The sequence below is a fragment of the Cervus elaphus genome, chromosome 14, assembly GCF_910594005.1.
Source record: "Cervus elaphus chromosome 14, mCerEla1.1, whole genome shotgun sequence".
Taxonomy (NCBI): domain Eukaryota; kingdom Metazoa; phylum Chordata; class Mammalia; order Artiodactyla; family Cervidae; genus Cervus; species Cervus elaphus.
The window spans coordinates 69,807,135-69,834,114 of record NC_057828.1 but is presented as its reverse complement, the minus strand read 5'-3'; the positions used below and the strand labels follow the sequence as shown (position 1 = coordinate 69,834,114).

Genomic DNA, 26,980 nt, shown 5'->3' with positions numbered 1-26,980 from the left:
TTTGTGACAAAATCAGCTTCACTGATTTAACTTGCTCATTCCTACTGTTGGCTTCTAATCTGTTTCCTTTATAATCACTTTAAACTCAAAGTCAATTGTAGTGCCGTAAAAACGGCAGCTTCAAAGTGAAGATGCCATTTCACATAGAATAAAGTAGATCTTTAATTTCGATTCCGCATAGTCAAGGCTTTGAACAAGTCCTTGTGGAACTCTCTCCTAAATTTCTGTTGTAGCCACACTACAGTAAAAGGAGAGAATCAGAAATAATATGTCTGGCTCTTTTTATTTCTCAGTGTCTTTTGCTGAAGGAATGCCAGCTTGTACCAGAAAATCTAAAAGAGAAAGAGAATTGTCAGTAGGAGTGAGATATTTCGTAGTTGCAATAAAAAAAACAACTAAAACCAAGAGGAAAGTGGGAGCATTTGGTAAACATGAAAAAAGAAAAACAAGAAATAGGAGGAAAAGAATTACTAGATAGGTTAACAGTTTGCAAATAAGACAAATGGCAAAGAATTGTTGAAAGAAGAATGGTACAAGATTACTGGCCTGCGATTCAACACTTGTCTTGACTGAATGAGATGGGAAACTCAAAGGGGATTATAATTCCAATCCAGTGGGTTTCTTTTACTCTGAATTACCAGCAGACTAGAACAGATCATATCATGATTTAATTGAGCAAGGCATCTCTAAATTTTTAGCCCTAGTCCTTTTTGTTCCTAATATGGTTCCTTAGCCTTTCTTCTGAGATTGAACACCTGAGCACCGTTGTATTCCAGTTAATTGATTAAGTGTCTTATTGCAGCTGCCAGTGAGACTCTTGAGGGCATGGAGCCTGTTGTGTCCATCAGTGAGTTTCCTATGCCTGACCCAAGACTGGGTACACATTAGGTGTTCTCTGAAAGTTGTGACATGAATGAATAAAGTAGGGACCCTTTGGCATGGCCCAATAGGCTTTCAGCCCATTTCTTTGAGTATTCTCTAGACAGATTGCTTATTATTCTACTTCCTCTGAAGCAATGAATTCTCTCTGACATCCAAGAAACATTCAAAAAGAGAAATAGGACTTTGATTCCCAAAAGGGTTTCCCTACAAACACAAAGTATTTCATGTGTAATGATGAAAGAACCCAAAATCAGCCTGGCACCATCGTGACAGTAACTGACAGGCTGACAAGCTGTGCTTTGCCTGAAAAATCTCAGAGGGCTGGGTGTGTTTTTCATACCCTGCCAGTTTCGAGCATCTACCTGACAGATGTCTGTCGGGTGGCAGCAAGAAAAAACAGCCTCGGGGAGGCCCAGTGGTGATGCCTGTATGTGCAGCTGGATGTGAAAAGTGGCCTGACTTTGACTACTACGTGATCTCATCTCTGGACCTGGAACCTAAGATAATTTCATTTCCCCAATTCTGGGAATTAGAGTCACTTTCAGAAATAGGAACTTCATTGTCTCTTTATTCTAATATGTGTGTGTGTGCATGGTCAGTCCTGTCTTACTCTTTGTGACCCCATGGACTGTAGCCTGCCAGGCTCCTCTGTCCATGGGATTTCCCAGGCAAGAAGACTGGAGCAGGTTGCTGTTTCCTACTCCAGGGGATCTTCCTGATCCCGGGATCAAACCTGCATCTCCTGTGTCTCCAGCATTGGCAGGCAGATTCCTTACCACTGTGCCACCTGGGAAGCACATGAAGTGAATGAAGACAGCTTATTAAAAAGGTATAGATTTTTCTGTTTTGCACGGGCCTGGTACACTGGGAAGACCCAGAGGAATCGGGTGGAGAGGGAGGTGGGAGGGGGGATCGGGATGGGGAATACATGTAAATCCATGGCTGATTCATGTCAATGTATGACAAAAACCACTACAATATTGTAAAGTAATTAGCCTCCAACTAATAAAAATAAATGGAAAAAAAGGTATAGATTTGAGAATCAGATGAATAGTTTTTAGTTGAGTGAAAGTGAGCAAATATCAATGAGTCTGTGATTCTTAATCCAAAGAAGTGTGTATGATACTTGTTTCACAGAGTTGTTGAGAATGGAGGTACTGTGCCTGGAGTGTATGAGATGTTTGTTTGTTCTCCATGAAAATCCGTGTGTTGAAACCGAATCCCCAGGGTGACGGCATGAGGACTCGTGGCCTTTGGAAGTGATTAGGTCATGAGGGTGGATCCCTCATGAGTGGGATTAGTGCCCTCTTAGGCCTTGTCGTGCTTACTCTCCACTTCCACCCTGTGAGGACAGATCAAAACAGATGGACTGTCTATGACCCAAGAAGCTGATCCTCACCAGACACCAAATCTGCTGGTGCCCTGAACTTAGACTTTCCAGCCTCTAAAGTTGTGGCATATAAATGTGAGTTATTTAAGCCACCCAATCTATGGTATTTTTGTTTTAGCAGCCCAAATGGATTAAGACAGGATCCACTGAGCAGTGGTTCTTAACTGGAACAGTTTTGTGTTCCCCACTATCTAGGGGCATTTGGCAATGTCTAGGGGCATTTTTGGTTGTCCCCACTAGGGAGGTTGCTACTGGCCGCTAGTGGCTAGAGGGGTGCTGCTCAGCATCCTGCAATGCATAGAATAGCCACCACCACCACAACCCCCTCCCCGTAAACGAGGAGCTATTCTGCTCCAAGTAATCAGTACTGCCGGGGCTGAGAAATGCTGCTGGAGAGCAGGAATGCTCGAGCCCTGAGCGGAAGCTTGTGGGCTTAAGTCCTAGGTTTGTTGTCTTTTTCTCCTTAAATAAACCCCCACTCAGAAATCATGTGACCTTTAAACCATGCTCCTCACTCAAAAAGCATTTGGGCTTTAATCTTTTAACACTAGGTTGAACCAGAATGTTCTGTAACGTATTTTAGTGACTCAGGCAAGCGCTCTTTCAGGTCTGAGACCCGTGTCATCCTCCCATAGTCTCACAGAGCCCTGCAAAATATTTCCCTGGGCTGCCTCTCATCTTCAGCCACATTCCATGGAGTGATGTGTGGGGTCTGCTCTCTGGCTTCTAACTTGCTGTGATTTCCGAGGCACTGCGTTGGCAGAGTTTGCTCATAACTCAGTGGTCTAGTTGTTATGGGTAACTCCCCAACCCCCAGATTCACATGATGAAGTCCTAGCCGCCCAGTGCCTCACAACGTGACTGTGTTTGGAGTTAAGGTCTTTAAACAGGTACTCTAGTCAAAGTTAGGTCATTAGGATGAACCTTAATCTAATATGACTGGTGTCCTTCTAAGAGGAGATGAAGACACAGACAAGTACAGGGCAAAGACCAGCAGCATCAGGGTCATCTGAGAACTCGTTAAAAATGCAGATTCTCAAGCTCCATCTCAAACTTACTGAATCAGAAACTGGAGAGGTGGGACACAGCAATTTTACGTTTTTAAGAAATCCTTCAGGAGAATCTGATACATATTCAAATTTGAGACTCTAGATATGGCATCTTTGATTCTCTGAGAATTCTTTTTGTTTTCAGCACAGTCTCTTCTGTCTCAAAGGACTCTCTGGTATCTAAATGTTGGAGTTCCTCCCCAGAGTGACATCCTATTCTTCCATTAAAACACCCTTCAACTGCTTTCCTATGGGGAGATCATCAGTAGGGTTCACAGATTTTAGGATGGAAAATTCAATTCTCAATCATCCTTCCATCAAAATCAGAGCATTGGCTAGCTTATCCCCTGAAAATTATTTTTCCCTGACTAGGCTTGTAACCTATTTATACTTAGTTGCAACATTAAATGCACTTTTGTGTTATCACCAGGCTGCAAGTTCCAAATTGATGTACTTGATGAGAAAAGGAGTAGGGGAGAGGATTTTCTCAATAGTTTTAGATAAATAGTAATATTAATAGTTTCAAATTGTAAAGCATTTTCCAATGTACAAAACTCTCTTTACCTCCTGAAATGTTTGTGTCCTCATCTGTACAGTAGGAATTTAGAACTGGACATGGAACAATAGACTGGTTTCACATAGGAAAAGGAGTACATCAAGGCTGTATATTGTCACCCTGCTTATTTAACTTATATGCAGAGTACATCATGAGAAATGCTGGGCTGGAAGAAGCACAAGCTGGAATCAAGCTTGGCAGGAGAAATATCAATAACCTCAGATATGCAGATGACACCACCCTTATGGCAGAAAGTGAAGAGGAACTAAAAAGTCTCTTGATGAAAGTGAAAGAAGAGAGTGAAAAAGTTGGCTTAAAGCTCAACATTCAGAAAACTAAGATCGTGGCATCTGGTCCCATCACTTCATGGGAAATAGATGGGGAGACAGTGGAAACAGTGTCAGACTTTATATTTTTGGACTCCAAAATCACTGCAGATGGTGACTGCAGCCATGAAATTAAAAGACGCTTACTCCTTGGAAGGAAAGTTATGATCAACTTAGATAGCATATTGAAAAGCAGAGACATTGCTTTGCCAACAAAGGTCCATCTAGTCAAGGCTATGGTTTTTCCAGTGGTCATGTATGGATGTGAGAGCTGGACTGTGAAGAAAACTGAGCGCTGAACAATTGATGCTTTTGAATTGTGGTGTTGGAGAAGACTCTTGAGAGTCCCTTGGACTGCACGGAGACCCAACCAGTCCATCCTAAAGGAGATCAGTCCTGGGTGTTCATTGGAAGGACTGATGCTGAAGCTGAAACTCCAATACTTTGGCCACCTGATGCAAAGAGCTGACTCATTGGAAAAGACCCTGATGCTGGGAGGGATTGGGGACAGGAGGAGGAGGGATGGCAGAGGAAGAGATGTCTGGATGGCATCACTGGCTCGATGGACATGAGTATGAGTTTGAGTAAACTCCGGGAGTTGGTGATGGACAGGGAGGCCTGGCGTGCTGCGATTCATGGGGTCACAAAGAGTCGTACATGACTGAGTGACTGAACTGAACTGAACTGAATAGGGATTTTAAAACAAGCTCATGAGTTTGAATCCCCATTTCTCAGAAGGGAAACTGAGATTCAGAGAAATCACATGACACAAGATGTGAGTCCTGCAAAGAGATTTTCTGATACCATCATTGAAAACAAGACAAATCCATTTGTTCCCACATTATAGGTTTTTAGCACTAAATAGGAATGGTCCAGCCACCAGGACTCTCACTTGACGTATGCCTGGGAGACAAATTATGTTTCTTACATCTTTGGTTGCTGATCCATGTCCTCACTATAAATAACTGAAATGTACAGCCCAGGGGGCCTGCTTTCAATTCTCTTCTGTAAATTAAAGAGGGGAGAAGACAGAGTTCTTATTCCAGCTAATTACAGCTAGAGTCAGTGGGAAAAAATGAGTTGTGACAAAAGCCAACCATCAGTGGCAAGGTACTGCCAGCAGTGGGAGGACTTGGGAAGGCTGGTAATGCATGGCTGTGGAAAGCTCTGAAGATGAAGGTGGCTTTTCCTGTTACTGCTGGACACCTGCTCTAAAAAGCCCAAGGACCCAGGGGGAAAACAGGCTCTGTCCACAAGTTGGAAAACTTTCTGTATTAGAATGTTGAACATTGTCTGATGCAAAAACTCTGGGGGGCTGCTACAGATGATTGACAATTCCCCCCAAAAAGAATGGAGATAGAGTCATGTGAAAGACTTGCAGGAAACTGGAGAACTCTGCTGAAACCTTGATGCTTGAATGAGAAAGTTATGCATTTGTGTTTACATGTAGGTACATGCCCCCACCGCCGCCTCTGTTTGTTAGTTGCTCAGTCGTGTCCAACTCTTTGCGACCCCTGGACTGTAGCTCGCCAGGCTCCTCTGTCCATGGGATTCTCCAGGCATGAATACTGGAGTGGGTTGCTATTCCCTTCTCCAAGGGCATATACATGCCTGTGTGAATGCACGTGTCTGTGCTCGTGTGATTATGTATGCATGTGTGTGTGTTTAATGTTTCTTTTTTATACCTTTTAAAAGCCCCACGAATGTTTGCGGGAGAGGATTTTAAGTGATACGTAGGCATGTCAGGTTGTCTTTGAGAAAACATAAAATTCTGGGAGCCATGGAAATTGTGATGGAATTTTCCTAGATTCTTAAAAGAAGTGAGTGCCAAAATCTAAGGTATAATTAGAATATGTTAAAGTATATTCTTGGCAACCACCTACTTAATAGGTATTTTATGTCTTTTTTTCCCTCCCTTTCAAGATGAGAGTCAATTGTTGGCCACCCCTTAGCATGTTGGCATAATTTGGATATATAACCTTGTTCTGACCTCTGAAAACTGCCACCTTGGCCCTTTTGTTTTTCATTCTGAATGCACAAGTTATTGTTGCTTTTTGCAGTATGATGATATAACTAAAGCTCCAAATAAGTCACAATAATAATAATACAAGAGTGGACACTTATTTTCTACTATTCACTGGACATTGTTCTAAGATTTTATAGGTAATATCAACTTTAACTCCTACAGTTTAGAGGCAGACTGTACTTGCTTCCCTTTTTTTCTGAGTTCATTGTAATGAGGGCAGAAATAATCTTTTAAAAAGTATAAATCAGAGATTGAAAGCTGACAAATCAAGGTCTGGATTTTGCCAGTGAACGTATTTTGATTGGCCTGCAAAGTGTTCAGAAAAATATTATTTTCCAACATTTACAGACTGATTATTTCTCATAAGAGTTCATATCTCTGGCAGTTTTGAAAAAAGATCAGATATTTAACATTTCAGATATTTGACATTTCCTTCTCACAGACCAGTGATTGGCTGGGGGTGGGTAATGACTGTATTTCCTTCTCACAGGTTAGTGATTGGCTTGGGGTGGGTAATGATTGCCATTTTAGATGAATAGTAAGTCTTCAACATTCTGCTACACGGTTATTTTATCTTCCTCTAAAATGTTGAAGTACCTAGGGCTCGATCGTGAGATCTCTTCTTTGTTCTATCTATACTCATCACTCTGTACTCACTCCCTGGGTAATTTCATCTGATCTCATGACTTTTAATCTTATTTCAATATAGATTAATCCAAAATTAATATTTTCATTCCAAAATACTCTGCTTTTCAGTAAATGTCCATTGGCAGATGAATGGATAAAGAAGATGTGGTACATATATACAATGAAATATTATTCAGAATGAGTAATAAGAATAAAGGATTAAATAATGCCATTTGCAACAATGCCATGGATGGACCTAGAGATGATCATACTAAGTGAGAAAGAGAAAAACAAATACCATATGATATCACTTATATGTAGAATCTAAACAAAATGATACAAATGAAGTTATTTACAAAACAAAAATGGATTCACAGACATAGTTACCAAAGGGCAAAGGTGGAAAGGGATAAATTAAGAGTCTGAGATACTATTGCATGCAAAATACATCAACGGCAAGGATCTATTGTATAGCGCAGTGAACTATATTCAATATCTTATAATGACCTATAATGGAAAAGAATCTGAGAAAGATTATGTATGTATATATGTATATATAATGTAGGTATGTATATAATATATTATAGTATATAAATATTATATATAATATATACTATATATAATGTGTGTATGTATATAATATATAATATATAATGTATATAATGCATGTATATATAATATATGTATGTATATGTATAATGTATATATAATACATATTGTATATATTATATATATACATACTTATATAATATATATATCTGAATCACTGCATATACCTGAAAATAATATATTGCAAATCAACTATACTTCAATTTTATTTACTTATTTATTTATTTATTTTTATTATTTATTTGTTTATTTTTCATTTATTTATATTAGTTGGAGGCTAATTACTTTACAATATTGTAGTGGTTTTTGCCATACATTGATATGAATCAGCCATGGATTTACATGTGTTCCCCATCCTGAACCCCCCTTCAATTTTAAAAAAAGCAAGTCACTGCTTAAAATCCTCCACTGACTGCCCAGTTCACATAAACAAAAGCCTCAGCTCAGTTCAGTTCAATCGCAGAGTCATGTCTGACTCTTTGCAACCCTATGGACTGCAGCACGCCAGGCTTCCCTGTCCATCATCTGCTCCCAGAGCTTGCTCAAATTCATGTCCATCGAGTAAGTGATGCCATTCAACCGTCTCATCTTCTGTTGTCCCCTTCTCCTCCTGCCCTCAATCTTTCCCAGTATCAGGGTCTTTTCCAATGAGTCAGTTCTTTGCAGCAGGTGGCCAAAGTATTCGAGCTTCAGATTCAGCATCAGTCCTTCCAATGAGTATTCAGGACTAATTTCCTTTAGGATGGACTGGTTGGATCTCCTTCCTGGCCAAGGGACTCTCAAGAGGCTTCTCCAACACCACAGTTCAAAAGCATCAATTCTTCGGCTCTTAGCTTTCTTTATAGTCCAACTCTCACATCCATACATGACTCCTGGAAAAACCAGAGCTTTGACTAGACGGCCTTTGTCAGAAAAGTAATGTCTCTGCTTTTTAATACACTGTTTAGGTTTGTCATAACTTTTCTTCCAAGGAGAAAGCGTTTTTTAATTATATGACTGCAGTCACCATCTGCAGTGATTTTGGAGTCCCCCAAAATAAAATCTGTCACTGTTTCCATTTTTTCCCCATCTATTTGCCATGAAATGATGGGACTGGATGTCATGATCTTCGTTTTTAGAGTGTTGAGTTTTAAGCCAGCTTTTTCACTCTCCTCTTTCACTTTCATCAAGAGGCTCTTTAGTTCCTCTTTGCTTTTTGCCGTAAGGGTGGTGTCATCTGCATATGTGAGGTTATTGATATTTCTCCTGGCAATCTTGATTCCAGCTTGGGCTTCATCCAGTCTGGCATTTCATATAATGTACACTGCATATAAGTTAAATAAGCAGGGTGACAATATACAGTCTTGACATACTCCCTTCCCGATTTGTATCCAGGCTGTTCCATGTCTAGTTCTAAATGTTGCTTCTTGACCTGCATACAGATTTCTCAAGAGGCAGGTCAGGTGGTCTAGTATTCCCACCTCTTTAAGAATTTTCCACTGTCTTACTGAGCCTTTACCTGAAAACCCATCATGTATTTCATTGTGTTGCATTCCTATCCTCTCTCCTGCTTTATTTTGATCCTTTGTGAAAATTATCACCAGCTGAATTACTATATGTGTTTATTTTATTTAATTATCTCTTTCTCTTTGAATTGTAATGTTGCTTTCCAAAGGCCAAAATGTTTTTTCCATTGCTATATCCCAAGTGATACAGTGGTACCTGATACTAAGTAGGTGCTCAATGAATATCTGCTGAATAAATGAATGAATGAATAAATAACTTGGCTCCAAGTAAAATGTTTTCAAGGTGAATGGAACAGATTCAAAGGAATAGATAAAAGAAGTAAGCAGCTAAAAAATACTCAAAATTGGATTAAGAAGGTATATATTTCTTTTTTCAACCTGAAATAACATTTATGTGCACTATTTGAAATGAACATTCTTACAAACCAATAGTGTAAAGGGACACAGAAAAAAAAATAGAGCTGTGTTTAATAATGAATTTTTAAGCGTTGGCTTAAAAATCATTGAAAGTTGGAGTTAATGTTAAATGGACCAGGCTTTAGCTGATACCAAACTTTAAAAGTCACAAGCTTAAAGAGCCTCTTCTGGTAACATTACTTTCACTTTCTTGCACTAGCTCAGTGGACTGGATCTCTCCCAGGAAGAACAGCATCAACATCAGTGGAACTGGTTAGACATGTAGATTCTCAGACCCCCACCCCAGATTGCTGCGTCAGAAAAAAGATGATGAGAACACACTCTATAGCACAGGGAACTCTACCTAAAGCACCACAGTGACCAGGGTGGGAAGTCAGTCCACAAGGGAGGGGATGCATGTGTCTGCTTGGCTGATTCACTCTGCTGTATGGTGGAGACTAGCATAACACTGTAAAGCAATTATGCTCCGATAAAAATTAATTTTAAAAAAGGAAGTCCTGGGTAGGGTTCAGAAATTTGCCTTTTCACGAGTCCTCCAGGTGACTCTGACACATGCCAAAGTTTGAGACCCGTGGCTGGCTATAATCAGCTCTGGCTCTCCAAGGGACACACTGCTTCCCTGCCACGCTCCCACGTGGAAACTGTATTCCAGTTTCTTTCTTTCCAGTTGCCTTGTTCTTAAGCCTCCCTGCCTCTCAGGCCATTTCACTCCCTCCTCTGACAATGGAAACAGACGCGCGCATGCACACACACACACTCGGGTTATCAGACCAGACTTATTACCCATTGTACCTTCTCATTTGATATCATCCTTGTCTTCTACCTCGTGCACAAACAAGGTATGCTTTCGCCATTTCAAAAACAAGACAGGGCTTCCCTGATGGCTCAGTGGGAAAGAATCTGCCTGCCAATGCAGGAGACACAGGGCCGATGCTTAATCAGAGAACCCACAAGTCCCGGAGCAACCAGGCCTGTGTCCATAATACTGAGCCTGTGCTGTAGAGTCTGGGAGCCACAACTCTAGAAGCCCACGTGTTCTAGAGCCTGTGCTCTGCAACGAGAAAGCCACCGCAGTGAGAAGCTCACACCCTGCAGCAGAGAGTAGCCCCCCTTGCCACAACTAGGGAAAAGTCCATGCAGCAACGAAGACCCAGAATAGCCCATAAATAAAGTTACAAAAAACAAAAGAAAAATTTGAAAATTCTCTCATGAGCTTCTTTCCCTTCAAGTCATTCTCCCATTTCTCAACTTATTTTTACAGCAGAACTTAAAATGAATTCTCTAAAAACTCTCCTTTTTCTTTTGAACTCACTAAATCTGGCTTTTTACTGACACCACTTTACTAAAACTGCTTTTATCAAGGTCATTCCACTGTGCTACTTCCAATGAGCAGTGTTTAGTCCTTCTCATACAGTTCTTCTCTGAGTACTGACCACTTCCCTATTCTATTTATGCCCATTCTACATCTAATACCATGGCTTTATATACCAATAAAGAATCTGCCTGCAATGCCAAAGACCTGGGTTTGATCCCTGGGTCAGAAAGATCCCCTGGAAAAGGGTATGGCTACTCACTCCAGTATTCTTGCCTGGAGAATCCCACGGACAGAGGAGCCTGCAGACTACAGTCTATGGGATAGCAAAGAGTCAGACATGGCTGAGCGACTAACACTTTCACATTCATATATTGATGACTCCCAAATTTGTATCTCTAGATCCAAATGGTACCCTAGCTCTAGAGTTCAAAACTATATCCAAATGTCTGCTTCCCGTGTCCATTTTGGTGATTAACAGGCATCTTGAAATTAACATATCCCAAACCAATTGCCTATATGTTCCCTCTCAGACCTACTTCTTTACATTCTTATCTCAGTTGATTGATTATAACTCCATTCTTCCAGTTGCTTAGACCAAAAACCCTGATAACCTTTACACTTCTTTCTCTTTCATGTCACATGCAAAGCAACAAACAGCAAACATCGTTGGCTCCATTTTCAAAATACATCCAGAATCTGACTGCTTAGATTCTTCCTCCAGAGCTCTTACACTGGTCCAAGCCACAATCATATCCCGCCTGGATTGTGTGGTGAGCTCTTAAATGGTCCGACTTCTTCTCTTGTTCCCGGTGAGTCCATCTCAGCACAGCACTGGCCTGATCCTGCTAAGCCCAAGTCAGATCTCCACTCCTTTACCCAGATTCTTTCAGTGATTGCCCCGCCAGGCCAGAGTGCAAAGCAAAGCACTTATGATTGAAGAGGTCCGCCGTGATCAGCCCAACATTAAGTTTTTGATCTAAATTCCTGCTCACTCTCTCCTTGGCTCCCTGGCCTTTTTGCTATTTTCTTTCTTCCTTCCTTTCTGAAAAGTTTTGCTTGTTTGGACACACCATGCAGCATGTAGGATCTTAGTTTCCTGACCAGGGATTGAACCCGTGCCCTCTGCAGTGGAAGTGTGGAGTCTTAACCACTGGACCCCAGGGAATTCCCATCTTTGCCATTTTCTTAAACACTTGATAGGCGCATTCCCACTTCAGGGTCTCTGCCCTGCAGTAACTTCTACCTTCGCCTGGACTATTTCCTTGCAGTTTTCTGCATTCCTCTCTCTCACATCCCCCAAGGTCACAATTCCTTGTCTAATGTTTTAATTCTCTCGGATAGCTTCTCTCTCCCTTCCATTTATTTATAACACAAACTTTATAACTTAGCACCGTATGGCATATGGTGTATTTTATTCATCTGTTGTTCATTGTCTCTCTTCCATACTAGACTATAACTTTGTGAAAGTAGAAATTTGTGTCTCTTTTGCTCTTCCCCAGCACCTAGAGCAGTGCCTGCAGTGTAGTAGACACTGAATATCTCTTTACTGAGAAACGAGTGAACTGAAACTTAAGCTCATAATTTCAAAAAGAGCATCTGTACTCATCCTCAGGCCGAAGGGATAATATAAAACTCTTGCATTTTTAATGGAAAAAAATGTATAAATATTCTTGTGATGACTTTGTTAAGGCCTGTCCCTCCTCCCACTTGATTCTGAGTAACATGAAGACGGGAGCTGAGTCTCATTTGCTCGCGGTTGTCCAGGAGCAGCTGTGACAGTGCGGCTTGTGCTTTGGACATAAAGTTTAATTGGGGGAGGGCACATCAAGTAGTCAAGATACATAATATTTTCATACAATGCTTTTAAAATGTCAAGATGTAAAAATCTGATGAATAGCATATCAAATTTTTAAATAAAAATAAGATTAGTATTCCTGACTATCTTTAGCTTCAGTATCAAATTTGGCTTCACTTGGTGCTAATTTTGCCTTTTTGACCTATATTTATATATACTGATTTGACTGATTGATGAGAACATGGCACATAGTAAGTGTAGGTTGCTTTAGTTATTAATGCCAAAGCACAAAGGAAGGTCTCTAAGAGATAGGTTTCTCATACTCTGTATCTTTGCTGGCCTTCATTTCCTTGTTCATGCAGCAAATGGTTATCAGGTGGCAAAAGGTTATGTGTGTGTGTGTGTGTGTGTGTGTGTATAATAACTTATTAATTTAAACATTCCCCACACGCTTATTAAAACAGTTATTTCTGCTATTATCCCCATTTTACAGATGTGGAAATTGAGGTCCAGAGAGATGAAATGACTTGGGTGACTTCATAGTAAGTGGCAGCTCTAGGCTTGATAGTGGCAGATCTTCTGTGGATGGGAAGTCCGATAGTCTGCACGGCATCAGGATACATTCCAGGAAAAGGGAATCTAAGCAAATTCCTTTTACTCTTATAGAGCAAGTTCACACAGACACCAAAATAAATCATGAAAACCTAGGAAAAAACAGATGTCACGATCTAAACACTAGGCTAGGGAAACTAATGTGGAATTGTTTTATGAAGCCTGTGAAACATATGGAACGTGTTACAAAGCAGGGTCACTAGGTTTTTTTTTTTTTTTAAAAGTACAGTTGGCTTCAGGAACCAGGGTGTAGTATAGAAGAAAGAAGAGTGAAGGAAGGAGGTAAATTATCCTACCCTCTACAGTAACAGAGACGGGTTGCTCTGATAGTTTCCTTATCATTATGTACCTTTTAAAATGCTTTTTCCCTGTGAGAAATAATTCATGGTGCCCTTATGGGAATGCAGGCAGTCCACTAAGCTCTAAAGGGTTTTGCATATAACAGGTAGGATCCCAGGTGGGGATTACGTGCTAGAGATTATTTGTAAGTCACTCATAGCAAACACCATTGGTGTTAGCCATACTAATTTGGAATAGTGTTTCAAGGCTGTTGTTGATGTTTATCATCAGAAAGGTGGCTTACCATTTAAAATGTGTGAGCAGGTTTTCAGGAAATAACATTAACACATTTAAGTGAATATCATCGCTACGCCATTACTAAAAGCACCATCTCCCCTTGTTTTGTGCAAAATAGTGAACTTTTATCACATTTAGTGAATATTGGCAGTTACAGAAGTAAATCTTTGAGAGATGGGTTAAGGGTGAATAATGTGAGAGGCCTGTAGGTCTGGTCCAGGCTTCTATCAAATTACTGTTCTTGTCCCTTTTCCTAGTGCATGTGAGGTTTCTGTGTGCACTACCCATGTGGCTCAGACAGTAAAGAATCTATCTTGTAATGCAGGACACCCAGGTTCAGTCCCCAGGTTGGGAAGACCCTCTGGAGAAGGAAATGGCCATCCACTGCAGTATTCTTGCCTGGAGAATTCCATGGACAGAGGAGCCTGATGGACTACAGTCCACAGGGTTGCAAAGAATTGGACATGACTGAGCAACTAACACTTTTTGTGTTTGCAGGCTCTGTCTTAAAACAAGTTGCATAATATTTGGGTAGTGACATGGTTTTGAATTCCAGGCGCTTAGATGACAACTTCTGATTTCCCTCTGCCCTTCTCAAAAGTCATCAGCAAAGTGGGCTCCACCTGGACTTGAAGCCACAGGCTTCCCCTCCTGAGCTCCTAAGCTGTTCACCCTGGCAGACCAGAAAAAAATAAGAAAATAAAAGTGCATCCACCCCCAGGCTCCGAGTGAAATTTTATATTCTGATCTGACTCCTTTTAAGAGGTGTTGAAATAAAGTCAGATTTTTTACTTCCCTTTTACGTGATTTTCTGGGGCTCTTTGAAGTCCCAGAGCGGACCAACAGCTTTACTTAGTTGTTTTTATGAGACCTTGTAAGTGCTGTCCTTCTGTGCTGTTTTGTTCTGTGTGTTCTTGAGAGTAGAACTCATTGCTTTTTGGTGTATGTGAGGAATGATCCTTGTCCTAAATCACCGAATGCTTCATCGGAAATAAAGAGGAGTTTTAAAGTTGTGATTTCACATAAAAAGAGTCTTCTCTAGCAGCACAATTTGAAAGCATCAATTCACTACTCTATGTAACATAGATAACTAATAAGGACCTACCGTATAGCACAGGGAACTCTACTTAGCCTGTAAAGACCTAAATGGGAATAGAATCTAAAAAAGAGTGGATATATGTGCATGTATAAATGGCTCATTTTGCTGTACAGCAAAAACTAACAACATTGTAAATCAACTGTACCCCAGTAAAAATTTTTAAAAATAGTAGTTATTTCAAAAGATGGGGGAGGGACATAGCCCCGAAGCATCATTTTCCAATGTAAACTATAATCATTTGCTACCTCTCCGTAGGCAGAAAAGAGTCAGAGAACACAGACCAGACTTCTTTGATATTTCTGAAGTCAAGCATAGAGGTTTGAGAGAAAACACTGGATTTATCATACTGTTCCTATTAGGCAATATCGCGATGAATTACAGTCTAATGTTACAAGAGGGCTGAAGCAATGAGCATGGCAGGCTTGTTAAATCACTCTCCTATCAATCAGTTCTGTGACCTTCAGCAAGACACTTAACTTTTCTGGGACTTGAGCTTTTCTTTTTCTCCAATTCTTTTCTTCTACCTATGCAAGAAGAAATTTAAAAGTTCACAGATAAAATTTCATTCATTTGTTCATTGAACATTTGTATTGATCATCTACTTTTGTGCCAGACTGACTACAGGGTACCAATGATTTAGCGCCCAGCAAAGCAAAACTTGGTTGTGACACCGTTGGAGTTTACACTCTAGTGGGAAGACGTAGGCATTATTCAAAAATCATAAAAAGGAAAATGTATAAATATAATAACTTTAAAGAGTTAGGGGAAATGCTTTGAGCCATGCAAGCATTTTAAAGGGAGAATTGAGCTAGTCCACCATGAGTATTCTATTTTATGCAAGGGATAGTTTAGGAAAAAGAAAATGTTTATGACAAGATTTTTTCAGTCAAAAACAGTTTTATTGAGTCACACAGAGGAAATCATATATCTTTATTTCATGCTATGGAGAAAAACAATTTAGTAGATTATACAAGAACTCCTTGAAGGTAGAAACCCAGTTTTGTAGAGAGAAGCCAAGCTTCTAAGGACTGAGTATGGATGAACTTCTGTGTGAGTGAGCAAATGGGATACATTTGTGAACAGGCTTGAAGGTGTAGCATAAGAAGAGGGAATGGGTGAGTGGAGAGAGCAAGATGACAGACAGGGGGCAGAATGAGAGGTACCCCTACCGGGCTTCCCAGGTGGCACAGTGGTAAAGAATCCGCCTGCCAATGCAGGAAATGCAAGAGACATGGGTTCAATCCCTGGGTGAAGAAAGATCCCCTGGACGAGGAAATGGCACCCCACTCTAATATTCTTGCCTGGAAAATTCCATGGACAGAGGAGCCTTGTGGGCTACAGTCCACGGATTCACAGAGTCGTACACGACTGAGTGACTGATACCTCCCCATGCCCCCAGATCCTTTAAGTCTTAAAGCTATTCAACCCACATAGTGTTTCCACAGAAATTGATTTAGAGTTTGGACTTTGCGATTCTAGGTAATAAGCCAACAAACAGAGATCCTAAACTGTCAGGAATCTGCAAAAAGTGAAGCTGGGGACTCTTTGGGCTTCACTAAGGTGAAGTTCAATAAGATTTCTGTGAGGCAAGAGGATTCAGCAAATATCAGTGTTATACTCCGTGTTCAATTATATGCTATGTTAAATAGAAGACTGCCAAAGAGAAATTTTGCTCTGTTTTTTTGCTACTAAAATGATATCTGCTATCTCCAGTGACTGTACTCACATCCTCTGAGCCTCTCTCCCTGTGGCTTCGGTTCACCTCGTGATATCTTCTGTTATGTGCACATTTCTTTCCATAGCCCCTGGTGGAAATCTGCTCTCTCAAGGATTTGAGTGTACTTGGAAATTGGGAGAGTACCGCTTCCAGGAGCATTGTTTATGGAGTGTGGGAACAGATGGATAAATTCATCCCCAGGTGGATAGTTCTAAGATACATTAATATACTTTTTATAAACCCTCCTGCAAGAACAAGCCCCAGTAGTCCACAGAAGTGACCTCAAAAATTAGCTTTTCCCTCCTCTTTAACTTTCCCTCTTCCCTCTCTCCTTCTTCTAAGACTTGCTCCTCATACCAGGATACAAGTCCTCATATTAGGATCTGCTTTTGTAGGGAACACTAAAGATGACAAATGGTAAAAATCTGTGCATATTTGAAAAGAAGAATATGGATGCTGCTCTCTTTTTTTCCACTCCTGGGTTTGTTTATGCCTTTGTGAATTCCAAAGTACTATTATTATTGCATTTTATCCTTGAAATTGTTCTTAGAAAAAGAATTTTTATTATCCCCATTGTACAGGTGGAGAAATTAACACTCAAAGGAAAGAAGTAAGAAGGTAACTGGCTCAGTGTTGCAGTGTTGCCCACATAGAACTAAAATGGGTTATTCCACAGTCACATTCTATGCATGGACGGCCTACCGTGTGTTGTGTCCCGGGCCAGCCACTGGGCCTTGTTCTTCTTTCCTCTGGGTCTCCTTTCCAGATCTTTGTAGGATCTCTCTTCTACTTGGGCTGATCTAGGCCTGATCCAGAAGAGAAGGGCACTCCCTCCAGCGTCTGGAAGGACTGGTGGATAGGATACTAAGATCGCTGTCTTCTTGAAGTTGCTCTTGTCCCAGTGGCCAGAGACATAGCTCCTCATCCTTGACCTCAGGGGTATCTTTATGGACTTCCTTTCACTCTTCACTCTCAGCCAAATGGCCCAGGACCAACAATTCTGAAAAGATTCCTCTTTGAAAAGCTTGCCTTGATGGCTTTTCTTCCCTGATCTCTCTGCTTAGTAAGTTCTGAAAAGTTGTGATTGAAATTATTTTATAGGATTTATCTCAAGGCTGTGTCGTCCATGGTCTCTCCTCAGTGTTTTGAAGTGTGTTGACTCTCAGATAGGCCTTGAATGAATATGAAATTATCCTTCCCCCACAGACAGCAATGAATCAACTACAAATGGTCTGATTTCTGAAACGATCCCTAAGGCTGACATAAGAAAAAGATACTGATCAGGATCAATAATGCTGGACTATCAATCCACAAATTAATATGCATGCCTTGATTTAGAATTGGGAAATAAGAAGGATAAAATCAAGATCATTTAAACATCTGTATTGTTTTGCTATGTATATTATAAAAGTATACTGCAAATGGCATTAGACGTTTGCCTCATTTCCTACCCAACACGAAATAAAATAGCACACATAAAACTTAAATGGACATCAATCTTAAAATATGCCTCTGCTATTAGCAGAACAGCTAAAACAGATTTTTGGTTTCAGGCTTCATAACATTTAAGAGAAAAGTATTTTAAGCTGAAAAATGTCTTAAGCTAAAAGTCTTCACAGTACTTATTTCATTTATATAGAATTCTGAGAGTCTGAAACCCCACTTTCCTAAAGGATTAGTGTTCTTAATGACCATTTTCCAAAATTTATAGCTGCTATTTTACAAAGTTCATATTTATTACTTTGTGTAAAGCTTTTTTTTTTTTTTCCCCACTAGCAAAGAACAAAACAAAACCATAAAGAGCAAACAAAAATTCTAGGGTTTATAAATTTTTTATGACTTAAATATCTTATGTCATAATGTCACCATAGAGTTCTTAGGGGTTTTATGTGGTATGGAACTTTATATGGAATAGTAAAAGGAAGTAAATTATCATAGGTTTTAATTTTTCATATATATATATATATATATCAAACTGTGTTTGTATAATTATATATATATATATTATATGCACATATATACATGCACAGATGTCTTCCCCTGGATTCTCTTGAAAACTGAACGTAACAAAAGGCTGTGGTGCTAATGCTTTTTTGGAAAGAGAACTCCAGGGTAAGGACTTCCTTGGTGGTCCAGTGATTAAGAATCTGCCTTCCAATGCAAGGAATGCAGGTTCGAGTCCTGGTCAGGGAACTGAGAGTCTCACATGCCTTGAGGCCTCTGAGCCCATGCACCACAAATATTGAGCTCGCATGCCCCCAGTAAACAGCCTGAATTCCACTGTCTTCAGAGTCCGTATGTTCTGGAGCTCATGCACCTAAGCTAAGACCCGATGCCGCCCAAAATAAATGAATAAATAAGTTAAAAAAAAAAAGAATTCCAAGTTAACTAGAGTGAAGAAAAGGGCGAGTGTGGCAGCGAACAATGGGAAGCACATTCAAGCTGACGTGTTAGCATACTGACCACTGCTTCACAAAGAGCCACAATAAGACGTGGCCAGGCCATCAGCTATGCACCTGCTTGGCCGTGTGTGGTATTGCTCACCCAGATGGCACGGCGGAACCTTGTATCTCTAACAGCCCATCTCAGGGAAGAAGCGAGATGGCATTTATCTACCTGCTCTCTTTCATCTTCTGTTTCTTGTTGGTCACAGATGGACTTGAGAGAGTTGATTCACATACACTTAGAAAGTTCTATCACCTGGTCCCTTCAGCAGCTTTGGGGAAGCCATCACACTCTATGCAATGTGTGCTTCTGGAAGTGGTGAAAGGAACCAGGGGCTCCATATATTTTCGCTTGTTTGGCCTCAGGTACAAAATCAAATCACACATCAGACCCACAAGTAGCTCTCAGGGTCAGAAACTGGATGGAGGAAGTTGCCGAGGGCCTGGGAGTCAGGTGACATCAAGAGAATATAGACAGGAGGATAAAATATGATAATACAATATCAGCTAGTCAATCTCAGATGCAGTAGTAGTACCAACATAATATATAATGCATCCTCAAATCTCTGCACTAAAGAAAGAGAAAGAAGTATGTATAAGCTTGTACAGAATACAATGTGAAAGTATGCCAAGCTTTGGAATGGGTGTTTATATTTTCTGAGATCCAAGTGAAAAGTCTGAAAACAGAGTAATGAAGATTTATTGGGAGATTTGGTTTAGGAAGCTAAAGAAAACCATCTTTACCTGTCATCCTCTCTTTCATCCCTTGGATTAACCACTTGCAGTAAAAATTTGTCTGGAAATAGACAGGATAGTCTTCCAAACAATGCCAAGAATTGGATGCCTAGTAAGGGCTGTCTCCCCAGAGCAGAAGAAATAGATCTTTGGATTTTAAACAGCTTCCCTCTAGGCAGCCTGTAGAATAAACAAAAAGAGGTAGGAAGCCAACAATACAAGTGGAGAAGTTGAATCAATAAGCTTCAAATTCAGAAAATGGCAGGGTGAGTAACAATCTTTCAGATAAACAAGGCCGAGACTTGTAAGTGCTTAATTTATATGTATTTTCTAGGTACTGTGGGAAGAGATCTATATAGGAAAACATGCGTTCTAGAAATCAACAAGATGAGGGTTCAGAATAAAAGTATTAGAGCAATACTCTTACGAACAGAAAGTCATTATGTAGTAAAGTGTCATGAGCAAGTTGACTTTAAAAATACCTAAGGGGCAGGTGTGGTCCCTATACGTGTGAGCAGTGCATACCCAGATCTACCACAGTGGGTGTCTTGGCGAGGTTTCTTTACACTGTGGCCCTCGTGCGTCTAGGGCTTTTGTGTCTGTGTGTAACTGACTAGCTAGCAGCTAGGGACATTGCCTCCCTGCCCCCTCCCCAGCTCGCTCAGCTCCTCCATTGCAGCCCAGCAGCGAGACAGTTCGGCAAGGGATAGAGCCGGCAGACTGAGGTGCTAAAGCCACACGCCCTGCCCTGGCCAGTCTGATCGGCACCCCACGCCAGCTCTTTGCAGGCGAGCAGATCAGTGTGGAGGACATGCAGGCATTCTCGGAAGCCTATGAGAGCAAACCCCGCTGAGGGGGCAGTGTATGCCAAGTGTGACCAGTACAAGTGTACCTGAAACCTGGAGAATCAAGGAAATGGAAAATTTAATCTCAGGATGCTATGGGTGAAAGACACGGCCGCAGTATCCAGGATCGCACCGACTCCCTCTGCTTTCTGAACATGCTGCAGGGAAATCTAAAAGAGACATTATTCTGCAAACTTCAAATCAAGAAGTTTGAACGAATCTTGAGGGAAAACCAGTGTGCCTACATCAATGATTCCATTGGCTTACATTGAGTACAGAGTATCAGCCATACAGAACCTGCCCCGAGCCTTCACTTGAACAGTTCGCCGTTTGATACCTACTATGCCTTTGATCAAAGAACAGGATGTAAAAACAGTCACCATGACATTCCATGGCAACTCTGGAATCAGGACTCCACTCACAACTCAAGGACCACTGGAGAATGACTAAGGAGTACCAAACCCTCAGAGATTTTACTTTAAGTTCCATGACACTTTTGCCTTGGAAAAGGTCTCCCACCATTTGCTCTCCAGTAATATACTTTACAAGGCCAATGCTTAGATCATTAATACTGTAAAGCAGATGTTAATTATAAGGCATTAAGTAAGCAAATAGTGCCCTGAGCTATTATAGAAGAAAAAAATCCCACTAAAGATAAAAAAAAGCTTGTGATTTTAAAATACCAAATCACGTGCGCCACTGGGTTTTACTCTCAAAACCCACTGGAACCATACTGTGAATGTCGATGAAGGGTTTCATAGTTTTTGGAAATGCTTTAGTCTCTGAATTGTAATTAGCAATAAATAAATGTAATACAAGACATCAAACCACTTGTCTAGTTACTTGAAGGACTAAACGTAGATGTCTTCAATATGCTTTATATGTTCTTAATATTTGAAGAGAGTTTTTTACATCTGTGCATTTTAGTTTTCCAATATTATTTTACAAATACCTGTTCTATAAATAATAGAGTATTGTAGATAGGGAAACTTAAGGCACATTGCCATTTGGTAATGAAATGAAGGGCAGAAGATTTAGAAAAGTACATGTACCCAAACCCACAACAAACCAAAATTAGAGACTCATGTCTATTTTGTGTCCAGTGGTCAAACTTTGTACCGCTGCCAGAATTGCCAAATAATTTTAATAAAATGGATTTGAACATAAAAAAAAAATAAGGGGCAATTAACTTTGGAGTGGGATTCTAGAAGTGCCCATTAGAATTCTAGATAAAGAACACAAAAATGCAAACTTTTAAAATGCAAAAGCTTTCAGGAGATAAAAATATCTTTGTGGTGGTTGGTGGTTTTGTTGCTAAATCGTATCTAAGTCTTGCGACCCCACAGAATGTAGCCTGCCACGTTCCTCTGACCATGGGATTTCCCAGACAAGAACACTGGAGTGGGCTGCCATTTCCTTCTCCAGGGGATCTTCCTGACCCAGGGATTGAACCTGCGTCTCCTGCATTGCAAGTGGATTCTTTACCACTGAGCCACCAGGGAAAGCCAAAAATATCTCTAGGAACCTCTTAACTATGTGTTTGATACTCTAGGAAGATCTAACAACTTTTACATTATTTATAGTCTGGTGGCAAATCACTTATAATTTGTTAATGTTAATATATATATTTGGAATGTCTGTTAGAGATTGCTCCATAGAAATGAAACCTCTATATCTGGAGTTTCACCTTTATGGCCTATGGGCAAATCATGCCTACTGATGTTTTTCAAAGTATTTTCAAAATTAGGAAAAATCATTATAAAGTTTTAGTGTCTGTCCATACTAAGTGCTCAATCGTTCACAGCCGATATTGGCTGGAGGTAAGAGTAGCAAGTGTGCCCTTGACACGGGTGCTCTTCTGTTACCTCATTTTCGTGACTATTCTATTGAATAAACTTCCCTGTCTCCTGTAGATGATTACATCTGTAACTGTGCTCCTCCTCAAAGAACCACCTTGAAGAATATTAACCTGGTGAGATTTCCCCCGAGTGTTCGTCTTTGTAACTGTTAGTGCTTGCTAGCTTGGTTCATCATGGTTAGCGGCTCCCTTTGTCTCTCACGCGTTCCTCATGCCATCTCCGGCCATCCCTCCAACTTCGTCTCTCTCACAGGTGCCGTTTTGGTGTGTTGCCTGTGCATTCTTAGGGCACTTTCCACCCACGTCAATTTGGGATTTGGCTTTCCTCCTCTCTCGGTGCTGAAAGCTGATTCTAATCTCACAGGTTGAGGCATCCCAACGTTGTGTGTGTGCTCAGTCACTCGGGCGTGTCCAACACTTTGCAGCCCTGTAGACTGCAGTCCGTGGGATTGTCCTGGCAAGAATACTGGAGTGGGTTGCCATTTCCTCCTGGAGTGGATCTTGCAGATCCAAGGATCGAACCCACATCTCCTGAGGTTCCTGCATGGGGAAGCAGAGCCTTTACTTCTGAGGCACCTAGAAAGCTGAAATTGTTGTGGATTCATCCAAGTGACTGACTATGACTGACTTCTTATTTTCCGTATGCCTGTGGTAGAGAGAGTGTATGAATGGCCCCAACTTTCCATGCATCTGTGTATCCACATCTTTTGGTACTGAATCTCTGCCGCTTCCAAAAACGCACATTGACTCTGGGCTCAGCAAGTTGACCCAAATAGAGGTGTTAAAGTACACTTCTACATTTATACTTCCTCTCTTGCTTTGATTGCCTTGAAAACATATTTAAGCTGGCCAGAGAGTTCCTGAGCTCACTTATTGAAGGGTTATGAAAAACGGGTACAAGTGAAGAAACAAGAGTTCAGTTTTCCCAGCTATTGAGTTATATGAGTCTATTCTATATCAGCTTGCAGAGAGCTAACTTCCCAAACTAATAAAGATCACAGAGTCACCTACTTGACATGCAGCTATTGCCCAGATATGACCAGAATTATTATGCTGACCTGTAAAACAGCCAACAATAATGTATGTCTATTATTTTAAGCCATTGAGTTTTGGAGTAGGTGTGTTACATAGCAATGACTAACTGATACAGTGTCCCAGTTAGTGAGATGTTGGTTGTATTTACCATATAGTCTTCTCGTGGAAACAAACCTATAGGAAGACCTTGGGCAGTTATACATGTAACAGTATGCCAGGAAAATATTCTTACAATATTTTGAAGTTCTCAGAAGTAAAATAATTTAATTGAAGGGTTCTTTTGGGGTAGGTTGTTTTCATTTGGGAGAATGTGAACATGTCTCATCTAAAAATTGAACATGTTCTGGGGACATTGAAACCCAATGTTTGTGTTGCAAATGGCGTTCCAAACCCATTTCCACATAGGTAGGGGGATCATGGGCTGGCATACAGAAAATATTTCAAAACAAACCATTGCATTCACTGTTACTTTGAGGTCTCTATGCAGAAATGTTATTGAAAATAAATGCATCAGGGACGTCAGAAGGTTGGCAGTGCCTTGTAGATGTTTATCGGAGCCACACAAATTAGGAATCTGGGATGGAAATCTCCTAAGAATAACCATTCTCATGAAATTTCCAATCCCTCTTTTTTTTTTTTGGCAGAATTTAAAATTCCATGGAAATGGCTCATGTCGCAAGACTTCTGTGTGGTGCTGGCCAGCACCAGGCAGAAGGGTGACCCAGCAAAGGAAAACCATACCAGTGTGGCTGCATGTTTTCACGCCTTTGAAAAGGTTTGGGTTTGACTCAAACCAAGAAAGAGCATTTGAGGTTTTTATTTTGTGCCAACTCCTTCAAATACCATTCACCTGAATCATGGAACTTTGTGCATCAGGAGGAAACAAACCATCAACCTTCATTAACCACTTCCTTATCTCTCAATCCCACATTAACCAACCTTTCGTCATTCCCAACATGACTTTCACCCCAGTAGCTTTCACCTTCTCCATCCTTGGGTCACTTCATCAGCTTTCTCATTTGCAAATATATAAGGTCAGCAAACGTTTATGAGTTAGGGCTTTTTCATCCACTGGTCTAATTCTAAGATGCTAATTTAAAGAAATCTTAACTTCTAGGCTCTAAAACCATTTACAGCTCTGAATTACATGACATCTAGTAATATGGTCATGTTTGGATTTGAAATGCAGAAATTCTTTCCCACAAAGTTAAAACAGGATAAGGATAATCTGATTAGTTTATTTTTCAAGTTGCCAGTGACTGGGTCCTTCATCAGACTGTAGGATGAGATGGTACTAATGAAGCGAAGGTCAGGGGTTCAGGTCTCTGTCTGGTCCAATGAGCATTATTATTTTTCACCTCTCTTTCCATTCCCCTCTCTCTCAGCCAACTGTCCTACCAGTTAGTGCAACTGTGCAAAGAGGCGTCCAGAAAAGAGAGCACGGGGATTCAGTGAAAACTCACTCAATTCTGAATGAAGTCAGCTTATGTGCTGTTGCCACTTATGTATACACGTAAGTTTGTGCCTGGCGAGGGTTATTTTGCTATATGCAGGTATAAATATGTGTCTGTCCAATTTCTCTCACTCCCACATGATTTGAAAAGCGTGCATTGTTTTAGTCAGATGGAAAGATTAGGTTACCTGAATACTGGTATTTAATGTACATTATCACATTTATTATCATATCAAAACCAGATGTTTAAAATTTGGGCTAGAAATTCCATAACACGGGTTGTATTACCCCAGGGTCACCCTACCGCCTTAAGCTCACTGCTCAGCTGTATTTTGTTATGGCTCTAATAGTGCAGTAATGTGTTTCCACAAGTCTTAGTCTGGTATTAGATGACATGTGGGCTAATTTTGGTGGGTTGAGCAGACTGGTAGGGGGTTATACAAACCAGAGCAATTTGCTTTCCCAACAATAAGAAAATATGTGAAGAATTATTGTTAATGGTCAAAGCACCCCCCTCTCTCTCTCTCTCAGTCTGGCTTTGGCTCTCTCTCTTGACCTCTCCTCTTCTCTCCTCTCTCTCACTCTGCCTTTCATTCCTTATCTTTGGTTTCTTTATTTAAAATTTGTTGTCATTTTTATTGTCTCCAAATGCCCCTCAAACTTACTCCAGAAACAGGAGCTGCCTCTAATCACTAACTTTCTTATCTCTGCAAAAGCTATTGGAAACCTTCCTCGTATTTGCCTGGCTTGCATTGCTTCTGTACTGATCAAATTCAAACAAGCAAGCTCAGAAAAGTGATAGCATTCTTGATTTAAGAAATTATAATCAGTACAATTTAGATAAGGTTTTTTTTTTTTTTAAAAAAAAGAAGAAATAAAAGCCCATGTGGAACCAAGCCAGCGATTCATCTGTTTGCATTAATAGGTTCCAGCTATGGTACTACAGGCACGGAAAGCCTGCTCGCCACTGCACTTAGCAAGCATATGAGCTTAAAAATAAACTTTGACAATGTAGATCTCTTTGTCCTTTCAGGAATGGAAAACATTATGTACTTCAAAGCATACTAAGCCTGATTTTAAAATATAGTTGGGATATTATTACTGTGGCAATTGGGAGTGTCTTTAGGCTGCACACAGTACACGATGCTTTGGGTGCAGTAGGACTTGAGCCACAAACTAATGCAAGTAAATGACTCTGGCAATTTGGATATGTTCATTCATAAGGAAGAAACTTCTGCCTTTTAAGTTCTCTGGGACAACTGTGATATAGTTCCTCCTTTCAATGAGGGAATTTCTTCCTGAACCAAACCACAAAAACAGTGTTTGAGTAGCACATTTTCACTTGCATACGGCAGCGTTTGTTCACTTTTGAGTGTTTCTGGACAGGAAATCGATCTACAGGGTAACATTCACACACAAAAAGGAAACAGTATGGGACGATGGCTTGTTAGTACAAGTGACTCTGTTTGGGAAATTACGGACAAGAAACCTTGGAGGAAGAACGGCTTTAAAGATCAAAAGCATGATGACTCCTGATGAAAACACCCCCAAATGATGAACCCACGAGCAAAAAGGAACTTCTACTGTAAGTATTTTTGTGATAATCAAGTATCTAAATATTTTCAAAATTTCTAGAGTATGTGGAGTTAGATTTCCAAGCAAGTACTTGATGTAAGGAGTCTTCATTATAGTCAAGTCTATAATTAAACTCAATGGGTGATTCCAACAGAGGATTAGTTACTGGAATTTTTTCCATGACCTTGCAACACAAATAAGTTGCAAGTTGACATGGGCATGTTTTATACAATAGGCACATAATAACAGGCTTTTAATGTGTGATATATTACTCTGGCAATGTAAAGTTGATCAATATTTGTATCTATAAATCCCCTCACATTTGGATTCTGGTTATTTAAATGATGTTACTTTGGTTTCATGTTATGTTTAATCCTGCAGTTGTGTTTTTTCATAGTTTGACACAGTATTTGTAATTTGCTTAGAGAGAATATTAGCTCTTTCCTTAGTGAATCTAATTTATATACAGTAGGGGGAAGAGGTGTGTTAGAATTTTGAAAATAGGGAAGAAGAGGTATGATAGTTTTAAACTTG

The 26,980-nt window shown here is 40.3% G+C and overlaps 1 protein-coding gene and 1 pseudogene across 1 annotated transcript in view; both read left to right on the top strand.

Annotated features, from left to right (window-relative positions):
- Positions 1–20,975, top strand: part of LOC122707477 — a 50,313-nt pseudogene extending 29,338 nt beyond the window's left edge.
- A 5,149-nt stretch (positions 20,976–26,124) lies between these two features.
- KCNK2 (potassium two pore domain channel subfamily K member 2) overlaps positions 26,125–26,980 on the top strand; it is a 208,097-nt gene continuing 207,241 nt past the window's right edge. Inside the window, exon 1 of the mRNA XM_043924206.1 lies at positions 26,125–26,456. Within this exon, the coding sequence (XP_043780141.1) occupies positions 26,423–26,456 (34 nt within the window). The 5' untranslated portion in view covers positions 26,125–26,422. The remainder of the gene's footprint in view (positions 26,457–26,980) is intronic.